The sequence below is a fragment of the Mustela erminea genome, chromosome 6, assembly GCF_009829155.1.
Source record: "Mustela erminea isolate mMusErm1 chromosome 6, mMusErm1.Pri, whole genome shotgun sequence".
Classification (NCBI taxonomy): Eukaryota; Metazoa; Chordata; class Mammalia; order Carnivora; family Mustelidae; genus Mustela; species Mustela erminea.
In genome coordinates this window covers 45,490,097-45,503,205 of record NC_045619.1, presented here as the reverse complement: position 1 = coordinate 45,503,205, position 13,109 = coordinate 45,490,097, and the positions used below count along the sequence as shown (strand labels likewise).

The 13,109-nt window shown below is 41.8% G+C and overlaps 1 protein-coding gene across 1 annotated transcript in view; it reads left to right on the top strand.

Annotated features, from left to right (window-relative positions):
• TPH2 (tryptophan hydroxylase 2) overlaps positions 1-13,109 on the top strand; it is a 97,927-nt gene that overhangs the window by 47,003 nt on the left and 37,815 nt on the right. Inside the window, exon 8 of the mRNA XM_032347012.1 lies at positions 11,280-11,406. Within this exon, the coding sequence (XP_032202903.1) occupies positions 11,280-11,406 (127 nt within the window). The remainder of the gene's footprint in view (positions 1-11,279; positions 11,407-13,109) is intronic.

Genomic DNA, 13,109 nt, shown 5'->3' with positions numbered 1-13,109 from the left:
TGGTGGTGAGTCAATTTAGGAGGCATACTGGGAAGAGAAGCAAGTTGTAGGGAGGGACCTGTCCCTCCCTCTCTGGTTTGGTCTCTGACGTCAGGCTTCTGGTTTCCAGAAGGTGTTTTGGATTTTCAGATGTGGTCTATGTTCCCCTCTCCCTATTTGTGCTTTAAGTCTTTTGCCTTTTTTTTCCCCTGGGCCTTTCCTCTGAAGGGATTTGTGGTCTCTATTCTTCATAGTTCCTACAGATTTCTTGAATGTGTTTTGTGCAAGGTGGAGGTTGAGCACCTGCCAGCTTAATTTGCCTGTGCACATGTACTTGTGTATATGATTTCCAGGGCCTTCGATGGTCCCAATGCCCAGTGGTATCTTAGAAACACAGAGCTTGTTAATGAGATGTATAGCTGAAGAAAACTGTTCTATTCTCTGGGGGCCAAATTTTATGCTTTCCTTCAGAAGCTGTGTGGATTGACTGACATCTTAGGAATGAAGAAGGGTAGGGCAAGCAGACCCTATTTTCTAAGGCATTCATCATATATATTATATATATATATAATATATATGAGATATATATAATATCATATATAAAAATATATTTTAGCATATATTATATATTTATAAATATAATAACAATATAATAATTATATATGTATAAGTATTATATATTTTATATATAAATATATTATATATATATATTTTCCTATATAATCTGGTTTTGTTCTTCTCAATATAGGCCAAATCTATTGTGATCTAGATTTCTGGACGGAGGTGGCCAGATTCCTCATGGTTCTGCACTGGGTGTGCTTTGAAACTTTAAAGTTTGCCCAGGGCAATGGTGAAATACACATCCATAGCACAGGCTTTCCCCCATTGTCTATTGCTCAGGGAGAAGCAACCAGGAATTCTAAATAGAAACCTACATTCTTTGAGGTCAGTTTTTTGAGGTCAAGCCTGTACAATATCTGTCTTTCCAGAAGAACCCTTGCCAGAGTAATAATGTGATTCTGCACCAGGAATCCCTTTAAACAATGTTTCAGTGAAAATGTTTAAAAATATTCATTCTATTTTATTTTCCAATGTTGGGCTTAACATACTAGTAACAAAAATACACTTGGCTCAACATAGCATAAGCTTCTTCAGTCAGGGAGTCCCTGACTCTGAGCTCTGTCGGCATGATCGATCATTCAGCACAGAGTGATGGGGGTTTATTTTCTTCTGCTCTTTCCTGGTATGTCACTTTTCAAATCAAAGGGCAAACTTCCACCATTAGGAAATAATTTGTGACACCATTGACTAATATTGCAACGTCTGTTGCCATAATACCACTGAATGCGTTTGCAATCGAGAAATTCTTTCTTGTTGCCGTTGAACATTTTAGGGGCAATTAATGTTATTTTTAAATATAACTGTTTAAAGTTTAAAAAAAGGCTTTGCCTTCAGGTGATTTTTTCTTATAATTGGTGCTGCATTTTAATTTTACAAGAAAAATAAAAGTGAATTATTTCTGACAGTATTTTTCATCTGTTTCTAAGTAAATGGATTTTATGTTTAGCCCTTGCTTATTAGAACAGAACCCTCCCTAAAACTGGCAGAAGATGTCATTTATTTTCTTGTGGCTCAGACATGAATCCTCATTTGTTAAGTAATAATATCAGCAGGTAAAGATGTAGGCTTCCACATTTATAAGAAAATTTGGCTGCCCCTCTCGTGATCTAACAGATGCCTCTCACTAGGTCTGTAATGTGAGGAAAAAGAGGATTTTTCCAGTCTCAGTTTTCCCTTCTTGCTACCATCTGAGAGGTTCTGGGCATGAGGATTTGTCTGACGTAAGCCCTGACTGTCTTGGGTGTTTTTACTTTTTTAAAAAAAATTTAATTATTTTTTAAAAACGATTTTATTTATTTATTTGACAGAGAGACACAGCGAGAGAGGGAACACAAGCAGGGGCAGAGGGAGAGGGAGAAGCAGGCTCCCCGATGAGCAGGGAACCCGGTGTGGGGCTTGATTCTAGGACTCCCAGATCATGACCTGAGCCAAAGGCAGATGCTTAACGACTGAGCCACCCAGGTGCCCCTCAGGTGTTTTTAATATTTGGCCTGGCTGAAGGCCAGTCTGGGTAAGGACTTACTGCGGCACTGGGAAGATAAACCAGAACTTTAGAGAGTTTAACCTTCATTCCTATGAGCTCAGTTTAGCTTCAACTTGCTCCTTCCCAGAGGACAGGGGGTCGCAGCCTCGATTTCCCTGCCTAGCCACCTGGCCTCCTCTGCGCTCTATTCTCATTGCTGCCATTCGGGATTGCAGAGAAACGTAAGGATTAGCGAGTCTCAGAGGACAGCATGGTCTCAGAGAGCCAATCCCATCTGGCTTCCTTTTCCTGAGTTTTAACCCAGAGCTCACACCCTCAACACAGCAGCCATCGTCCCCCTCAGGAGACATTTGTTTTGAGCTCTACCCGGGCCAGTTAAGACGTTAGACAGAGGCCCTAAGACCTACAGTATTGTCGTCCCTTCTAGACTAACAGATAACTTCAGCAACAATATCGGTAGAGCAGAAGTAACAACAGTATTTTTTCTTTTCTCTTAACAACACGTATGTATTTATTGACTCTTATGGACGAGGCAGGATTTTCAGTGTTGTATATGGATTGAACTCATTTAATACAACAACGCTCTGAGGGGTTGTTGCTGTTATTATTCTGAGTTTATGGATGAGGAAACTGAGGCCCAGAAAGGTTAAGCAACTTGCCCAAGGGCACCCAGCTGGTGGAGAACAAGGAAGTCAGGATTTAAACTCAAGTAGTCTGTGTCCGTGACTGTGAGATTAGCCACTATTCCATGTTTAACCATGTTAAAGGTTATTACCGTTAAACAGGAAAACTCAAAACCTGTAACATGTGAAGTTGAATAGCTTCTTTCTTGGTTTTTCTCATTTATAAATGTTATGTAAGAGAGTCAACAGTAACACCCTTCCTTTAATTGGGTGGCCCTTGCTTTGCTAGAACCCTAAGCCCTGTCTGTGTCTCTCAGGTGGTTTAGAGCTATGCAGGTCCCATCTAGCGTTTGGTCCCCCTACCAGTCTTCGTTAGAAGCCCTCCTTCTCCTTTGATCTTCACAGGGGCGGAACCTGCCCTATTTATCAAGAGGAGGCATCTCCTCTTTCACTGGGAAAAAGAGGCTAGCTCCTCTCTCCAGGGTAGAAATGCAGATAGGAGGCTGCTGTGTTTGTGTCCTCAGGCAGAAGGACCTGTGCGCTGCTTGCTGGAAATCCAGGCCCTGCTATCAGCTCTCAGTGTGACTGTTGGCAAGCCACTTAACCTCTCTGTGTGAGGGATAATGAAATAATGCTTTGATCTTTGCAGAGAGAAAAAAAGCTTTATATAAATACCAAATAGGTCCACTCTTTCTTGGTTCCTCTTAAATTCATGAGGAGGCTGATGGACCTCATAAAATTCCAGCCTAGTTACAAGGCCACGTATGTTGCTAGACCTGGACTCCTGAGTTTTCAATCATAAAATTGTGTCTTGTTTTGTGAGGTGCCTAAAAACAGAAATAACCCCTAAGACTTTTTACAGGGCCTTTTGTCTCAAGAGCCCCAAGCACTCTAACAATAGATATTCTATGGAAAAAAAAAAAGCACTATACATTATTTAAAACCTATGCATTTTGAAACCAAGCTTATATCTAAGTGCCTGCTGGGGCTCTTTCTGTTCTTCTAGGCTGTTACCCACCGTGACTGGGGGTAAAGCTTTCGGATATAAATACGTATATATTTGCAGATTCAAAGCAGGATCCCTTTCTCACCTCCACCCTCCAAGGTTTGCCTTCCTTGTGTGGTGCTCGTCATCTAGAAATTAATGCCGCACCCGAACCACAGTTCTCATTCCCTCAGTGCCGTGTAGTCAGGGGGAGCCCATTTCTGTGCCTTCAGGTGTGGAAGACCGAGATGACCTGGGAGAATTTTTTTTTTTTCTGGGAATATTTGTATTTTTCAATTGCAAGTTTAGAAGAAGAAATTTAAAGTGACTGAATTTTAGGCAAGGAAGAAGCAACCACTGGTCAGACATCTTCACTGCTGGGCAGAGAATTACGTCTGTTGACAGGTATAAAAGATACCGCAAAAGAGAAGGAAGGAGGGATCCGACCTCTCCCACACATGTTCTGTTGGGCTGGCATGGTTCCACTCATCTTTAAGAGGTAGGCAGGACTGTCACCATTTAACAGGCGGCAAATCCATAGTTCAAGGCAGTCAGGTAATTTCCTTATGGTCACACAACTAGGATATAGCAAAACCCAGACCTAGTCTGATGCCCTGATGCTATCGGAAATTAGGAAAACTATACATGGGATGCACTTGGATTTACCTCTTTATGGAGCCATGGAGTCCCATCATCCCTGCTCTGTTTGGTTGGGTTAAATGACAGTTAAATTGGGCATCTATTATGTGTCAGGCATCCAAAGATGACCATGGCATGACATCTGTCCTGGAGAAGATTACAAGTTCTTGTTTAAGTGAGAAAATATCTTCCAAAAGGGCAACCTTTTCAAGTACAAAATAGATGTTGGTGTAAGTATAATTTAATGTAATATGATGAATAATACATAACTCGTTGGGAACTGATGTTTTCAATGTGTTATCTTACTACATTGTTTAAGAACTCCATGAAAGGGGCCCCGGGTGGCTCGGTCATTAAGTATATGCCTTCAGCTCAGGTCATGATCCTGGAGCCCTGAGGTCGAGCCCTGCCTTGGGCTCCCTGCTCAGCAGGAAGCCTGCTTCTCCCTCTCCCTCTTCTGCTTTTGTTCCCTCTCTTGCTGTCTCTCTCTCTGTCAAATAAATAAATAAAATCTTAAAAAAAAAAAAAAAGATAAAATCTAATTTCTTCAAAAAAAAAAAAAAAAAAAAAAAAAAAAAGAACTCCATGTGATAGGGACCCATGTAATTTCCATTCCAAAGATGAGAAAACAAGACATCTGTGCTGTCCAATATGGTAGAGATGTGGCTATTTAAATTTATTAATTAAAATCAAATTCACTATAACTGTAGTTCCTCAGTAGCGCAAGCCACATTTCCAGTGTCCGGGAGCCACCTGGGCCAAAGGGCTACCACAATGGACAATGCAGAGATAAAATATTTCCATCGATAAAGAAAGTCCTTTTGCATAGAACTTGTCTAAGTCCTTTGCCTGTGCAGAATATGGAACATGGACTTGGATCTGACTTCAGATAGACTTTTAACCATTCTGTTATATTGCACCCTTAATCTTTAGTGCGATTTGGGAGGCGTCAGGGAAATAATTAAAAATCTCTTATTTATTCCAGAAATAAGAACTATCTGAGATGATAGGGGAACTAGAGACATAGCCACGGTTTCCCTTGCAGCCCTTTTATAGGACTTGTAAGAGCTAGAAAGTATGTCTCTCCCTGGATCAGGAAAGTTAGTATTTGCTGTTTGCCCTTTTATGGAACCATAACATGACTCTGCTAAGAGTTATTCTAGGATTATGTCTTATTTACTTTTAAGTATTGTTTCCTAACATAGTGCTTGGTACAGAATAGGCATACGATAAATGCTTCTTGAAGGAAATTTCAAGAAAGATCACTACAGTATCTTCTGTCAGTCTCAAAAGAATTATAGTGAAGGAATGTAACACTGGTGGCCTTCCGTATGATTCCTAGAGGGAAAAAAATCAAGAAGATTCCCTCCAGGACGATATCTAAGTGCTCTGCTTCTTAGAAAGAGGGCCACATATCTATTTATCTGCACGGCGATAGAGATAGAAGAGGGAGTGATCATAAGGGCTGCCTAGAATTTTATCTGGGCCAGATTTTGCAGTATGCTATTTTAAATCTAAACCAAAGGAACTCTGTATATGGGTTCAAGGCAAGCGCTGTAGAAGAATTGCCTCGATACGAAATTAATTACCGTTATCATCTCCTTGGTGCAGTGAAAACAAACCAAGTCACCCCCTTCTCAGTGCGTCCCGGAGTGTTATCCCAGATACTTGCACTCACCCACCAAATGTTGTGTGAAAGCTAAAAGAGATACCCGATTTTGCCTCCCAGCTTTTCCTCCTGCTTCTTTTCACCCCTGCGAACTCCCCACCCCTGCCGCTCGTCTTGCTTTCCTTCTCTTCATGATTTAGCTACTGTGTTGGCTTCTGTGTCATTTAGAACAAACAAAACCTATAGCAATATGATTTAAAAGACAGATGCACTGATTTGGGATAAGAAGCCAATGTCGGATGCTGGCTCACTGCTTCTTAAAGGCTTTAATTTACAGCAGAAGTAAAACGGAGTTGTTCAACATGTAGCGTGAGGAGTCAGCTTTGAAAACTGATAAGAGGAGAAAAAATGCCAGACTCATTTTGAATGTGAACTTAACAACCAGGACCCTTATTTCCCCACAGCAAGATGATCGCAACTTTCTTAGAATGATTTAAGATTTCCCCGCAGGCATTTTGCCCAGGCCCTTCTGTGGGCCCATTTCAGCAGGCTTTAAAATCCTCCTAACGGGGCTTATCAGAAAAGATTCCAATTTAGAGCAGCAAAAGTTTAGAGTCTGATATCAGCTCTCGCTTTTCTTTCTCTTTCTTTCTTTTTTTTTTTCCCCCTCAAAAGGAGACATGATGTTTTACAGTGTTAACAGTTTTGAAAGGTCCTACATTTCCAGTGAACAGAGCGCTTTTGTGAAAAGGCTTCTGAAAGCATTATTCAGGCGAAAATGCATCAAAGGGATGCGAGTTAAAAAGAGAAAAGTTTGCCGATGTAGAGATTGGAGGCAGCATGTGCTGACAGGTGCAATTATAGCCAAATAATTGAATCTTTTAAGAGCGATCTGGTGTGATAAGGCAATAGTTGTGGACTCACCTCGGAAACCTGTTCATAATTAGGTACTCAGGGGTCCCAGCTGTGGACGACACAGCCCACAGAAGGATTGTGAACTACTCTATATGCGGGACATAATAACAGCTGTGCTTTGTGAAATAGGGCGAAACCGCGTGATTTCAGCCCACCAGAACCTGACTGATACAAAGGTTGGAGAAAAGATAGCCTTTTTCCTTCAGATTCCCAAAAGTCTGGAGCCTCTTTCAGTCTCTGAGTCAGAGTCAACTCCAGCTTCTAAATCCTTCGGTGTCAGAGAAACTATTGAGACTTACTGAAGTTAAGTAATTGCTTTTGTTAGTAACATTAAACATCTTTCTATGCTGTTTGGTTGAAGGGTTTCTTGGCACTTCAGTTTCCTTTGTCTACACCCCATGTCTAAGCCAAAGACTCTGGGATAGAGTTTATTTCTGAGACGGCTTCACCAGTCATAAAAGACGATAACCTTGCTTCTGGTCTTGAAATATAGGCGCTTAAAGCCTTGGCTCCATGAGAGGCGGGCTCACTGCCCACGCTGTGCACACACACTCGCTGAGCCTGATTGGTGGTTTTTAGGGTCTCTGCAGGGACATGGAGCTGAGAAGCGGACACAAACTAGTGAGATGCTATCATTTCTACTTATAACAGGGTGAAAGGCATCCCTCCTGTTCCATCGGTAATTTTATTAGACACCTGGCTTCAGGCTTTCATTATTTTTTTTTTTTTAAGATTTTATTTATTTATTTGACAGAGATCTCAAGTAGGCAGAGAGACAGGCGGAGAGAGGGTGGTAGAGGGAAGCAGGCTCCCTGCCGAGCAGGAGCCTGATGAGGGGCTTGATCCCAGGACCTTGAGATTATGACCTGAGCGGAAGGCAGAGGCTTAACCCACTGAACCATCCAGGTGCCCTCTTTTTTTTTTTTTTTTTTTTTTTTGATTTATCTCTTTATTTTAGAGAGAGAGAGAGTGCAAGCATGGGCAGAAGTGAGGGAAGGGGCAGAGAGAGAGAGAGAGGAGAGAGAACCTCAAGCAGATTCCCTACTGAACTCTGGAGCTGGGAATGGGGTTTGATTTCATTGCCCTGAATTCAAGATGTGAGCCAAAATCGAGTTGGATGCTTAACTGCCTGAGCCATCCGGGCACCCTGAGACTTTCATTCTTAATGAAGCAGTATATTCTGCCATATTGCATGATTTCATTCTTTCAAATTCCTTTCTTTCATCCTCTTCCACGAATAGTTGCATTACCTTATCATTGGGATGCTATTAAACCTTCTTACGTTGGCTTTGAGTTACAGGTTTCAGATAATGACATCTTGACTTAAAATCTAGGTGATAACTGTCTTTTTTATTCCAGAGAATGGACCCCTTCATGTCTTTGGATCTTAGTATTTTCTTTCTTTTTTCCTTTTTGACTGCCACCTTCTCTCTTTTCCTTCTACCTGTATGTTTTCAAATTCATTTAGTACCTAGGTAGATATAAGGCTGTGTGCGGCAGCCTTCCACAAGGATTTGACAAGTTCAAAAGTAAATCCAGTATTGCACCCTGAATGCACTGCCACGGTAGCCATGACCTGTCTCGCGCTCGCACAGCGAAGCCCTTAGCACACTGTCTGGCTCATAGCAAGCGTTCTATATGTTTTGGTCACACTACTTGTTATTTTAGTTTCTGCTTACCTACTTTCTTTACGCCGTCTTCAGTGTTTCCCTAAAGTTTGACATCTGGTCTAATTTTGGAATGATCAGTGTCATATTTTCTGCCTGGATGGGTAGGGGTGCTTTAGTATTTACATTATAGGCTACAATGGAGGTATTCAAATTTATCCATGGTGGGCCACTTGATCCTGATCCCAACATCAGTGCGCACTGCACGGCTTTTTAAAAAACTCATCACAGGAGTACATCGATGGGGTCCACTCCCAGCATAGAGTATTAGATGCTTTCACTGAATCAAATGCTCACGGAGGAGTAATTAGCTATCTAGTAAACTCTCTTTCACCACCTTTCATTATGCCCCAGGATTCTGATGTAATTTCAGTGGAATTAAATTTGGGCAGCTCAAAATTACAAAATCACCTTTGGTTTCGTTCCAATTCCTTGCTGTTGGAAGCCTGCTAGGAGAGCTCCTAGTATCATCTGTTATGACAGTGGGTCTCTACCTTGGCTGTGTCTTATTAGCACCCTCAGAGCTCTGGAAACAATACAGATGCTCTGGTCTGTCCCCAAGAGTCAGATTGATTTGGTTTTACATGGGACCCGGTCACTGGTATTTTTAAAAATGCTGCTCAAGTAATTTAGAAGATTGAGGGCCACTGAGTAGCAGGAAAAGAGACTTGTAACGTACTGACTACATTTTCACTTGTGCTGACCAGCTTCATTAAACGCTCTCCCTACAATGTAAGCGGCACACCCTGACCTTTCCCTTCCCGTTTCTCCACATCTGCTAGTTAAAACAATGGAGAGGAAGAGCACAGCTTTAAGTTGGAGGAAATTGATTTCGAATCTTGTCTGTCTCTTAAGAGTGTGACCTTGGAAAGATGCTTACATTTACTGAATTATCGTTTCCTCATCTATCAAACAGGAGTCGTGAGACTTCTTTGTAGATAAGGATAAATTACTGATATGATATGAGAACATTTAGTACAGTACCCAGCACATAATAAGAACTCAGAATATGTTAGCTTTCTGTCTTTCTTTCTTCCTATCTTTAATATGAAGGACTCAGATAATATTTAAATTCTCTTTATACCCTAAAGTTCAATGAGTCTGAATCTCTGCCTTAAGCAATAGGATTGGAGAGCAACAAGCATGTGTTCTCTTCCATGCATTCAGTCTTGTGTAAAAAGAAAGCTATTGGCATGCAGATGACAGGGAATACGTTGGGAATTTCTTTTAGCGTCCTGTCTCCACGTTCTCATTTGGCTACCCGTTCCACCCGATGTACCTGTGAAGTGGCTGGCCAAGGCTGGGGATGTGGTTTGAGTGGTGGGAACAAGATGTTTAGACTGAGTAATACCATCTGTTGTATGTGGGCATCGATCTTGTGCCTTTGACCGCCATTGACTTGCTTCAACCACAGAACCACCCAGCATACTTCATACTTTTAATCATAGTGGCAGCCCCTGGCATGTATATTCTAGCATCTACTTGAAGTGAAACACTTGAGAGGAGCCCAGGTGAAGTTAGGAAACATCTTTCAAATACTACCTGGCTAATCACTTTTTGCCAGGAAAATAAAATATTGCAGCTTCTTGATCCATTCCCAGAGAATCATAGGAGGATTCATTCCAATATAGCTCGGGATCAGGGAACACTTTGTGATTCATGGCAATGACTCAGGAAGGCATCTGCCTCACTTCCCTGTGACACATACCTGTCTTTGCCTCATCATTTGGCTCCAAATAGAAGCACGGGCAAATGAGAGCAGATCTAAGCGTCTGTTGTTTCCTAGTTCAGGCTAACCAAAGCAGAGGACTGGAAAGGTTTTCCACTGGGCAGGTTCGAGGGAGTTGCTTGTGTTATGGGCAGATAACTCTTTGGTGGGAAAGGCGCTTTGATGATGATGATATGATCCTCCGTTGTTTGCCAGTGTCTGCAAAGTGTAACACGGCAGGCTGTGCAACTTCAGCATTAAAAGCGACAGTTTCAAATCACCATAAGCTGGATTCAAATTTTGGCTTGATCACCGCAGGGCGAGCTAATAAATATTTTAGGCTCTGCCGGCCATATGGTCTTAGTCACAGCTATTCAACCCTGCGGTTTTAGTTAAAAAGAGCCCTAGATAGTACATAAATAAAAGGGCTATGGCTGTATTCCGATGAACTTTACTTATAAACGGGTGGTGGGCCTGATTTGTCCTGTGACTGTAGATTGCCCACCCCTTCTTATAGGATCGTGCACTATTAAAGTACATTAATTTCCTAAGTTTCTCTTGAGGATTACGAGGGATAGTGTATGTCATAAAACACTTACAGTGCGGTGCCTGGGTGTCTCGGCTGGTTGGTTATCTGCCTTCAGCTTGGGTCATGATCCCAGGGTCCTGGGGTCGAGCCCTGCATTGGGCTCCCTGCTCAGCAGGGAGTCTGCTTGTTCCTCTCCTCCCCGACCATGCTCTGTCTTATAAAATCTTAAAAAAAAAAAAAAAAAACCCAACTTACCATGTGGTTGACATATGGTAAGCCCTTGAAAATAGTTGTTGCTATTATTTATTACAAATATTGGATATCATATACTTGAAGATGCCGTGGATTGTAAGTTGCGTCTGGGTTTCAGAGCTGTGATAAAAGAAGTCTTAGACTTGATGAAATTTGGTCACAGTGATTAATTATAATATCAGGGTTACAGTTAGGATTTTAAGCTTGTTCTACCGGTGATAGTTTAAAGCCTTTCGTATAATACTTTTTTACAATGTTTTTCTTGTCAGAGACACCTGTCACGAACTCCTGGGACATGTTCCACTACTTGCGGATCCTAAGTTTGCTCAGTTTTCACAAGAAATAGGCCTGGCCTCTCTGGGAGCATCTGATGAAGATGTTCAGAAACTAGCCACCGTGAGTTCATTTTCAATTTAAAACACTGTCTTATTTATGTCTCTTTGTAAGGTAAAGCAAGCTTTAGAGTTATTGACAAGGAATTAGAAGGCAAATATTCTGGAGAGGGTGTGGTGACTTCACTGTTTCCCATGTTGTGTTCCTTTGAAGAAAAATGTGTTCTTAGCTTATTAACTATCAAAATATTTGTGTTTTATCCTTCTTGTTCAAAGATCAGCTACATATTAATTTTTTTTTTGAGGATTTTATTTATTAATTTGTCAGAGAGAGAGAGAGAGTGAGTGTGTATGCCATCAGGGGGAGCGGCAGGCAGAGGGAGAAACAGACTCCCCACTGAGCAGGGAGCCCAATTGGGGGTTCCATCCCAGGACCCTGGGATCATGACCTGAGCTGAAGGCAGAGGCTTAATTGACTGAGCCATGTAGGTGTCTCTAGATGGTGAAATTTAGGCTTGCAGGTCATAAAGTCTCTGTCGTAACACTTAGTTCAGTCGCCATGGGGCAAAAGCAGCCGCGGACAACACGGAAATGAACGAGTGTGGCTGTGTTCCAATAAAACTTTATTTATTAGAGCCGGCAGTGGGCCAGATTTAGCTTGTGTGCTGAAATTCGTTGACTCTTGTTCTAGTTCAGTGTTTATTTTCTAGAGACAACAGGAAAAATAATATATGCATTTATGGAAAAGCAGGGGTTGTGCTTGAGGTTATTTCTGATTAGTCAATCCAGATGTGGTCCGACACGATGTGAATCAGCTATAAGAATGTGAAGCTAAGCAACTATTGTTAGTACAACACTGGAAGACTTGATAGCGCTCATGTTCTCAACAACAAACAGTATGAGAGGAGAAGTATCCTGTTGGTGGCTTCTTTTAAGATGCTCAAAGCCATGTCTAGCAAACTCATCATCCTTACCTTCACCCCATTTCAAAGAGCTCAGGTGAGAAAGAGCTGCTTCACCCAACACATTTATGGGGGCCAGTCCATTTGCCTAAATGAACAAAGCTTCTAGAATCTTAAGTTGTGTGTATTTGACACAGACGTTCAGTCATGGCACATTAGGCATGCAGGGAGAGTCTTCTCTCCCACTGAGAAATAAGTGTTCTCCTAGACATCTGTCTTTCTTTTTTAATTTTTAAAGATTTTATTTATTTATATGAGAGAGAGAGCACGTATGAGTGAGGGGGAGATAAGGAGAAGCAGGCTTCCTGCTGAGCAGAGAGCCTAAGGTGAGGCTCGCTCTCAGGACCCCGAGATCATGACCTGAGCCAAAGTCAGATGCTTAATCAATTGAGCCGCCTGGGCACCCCTGTTCTCCCAGATTTCTTAAGACACATAAGCCCTTTCAGTTTATCTTTTGCTTCCTAGTTTTTTCAGAGGTATAAGAAATGAGAAATGTTTTTCTAATACAAGAGAAAGAGCAGTACAAAAGCCATGCTGTTAGTGTTGGCGGCACAGAGATGAATAGCTAACGGGGTTGGGGTTAGTGGGGGCTCCGGGGAGCTTGGGAGAGCCTATAGCAGAAGGCCAGTCCTCAGTTCTCCCTCACAGCTGCCAGACCAGAGCTCAGGCCTTTGTGTTGCCAGATTTCCACATCTTTGAGAGAGACTGGAAATCTAGATTTCCAAATGAATTTAAATGATTTTTAAATTTTGGCTCATAAAAAACATGATGAGCTGAGGAAAATATATTTGCAGACTGAACCAGG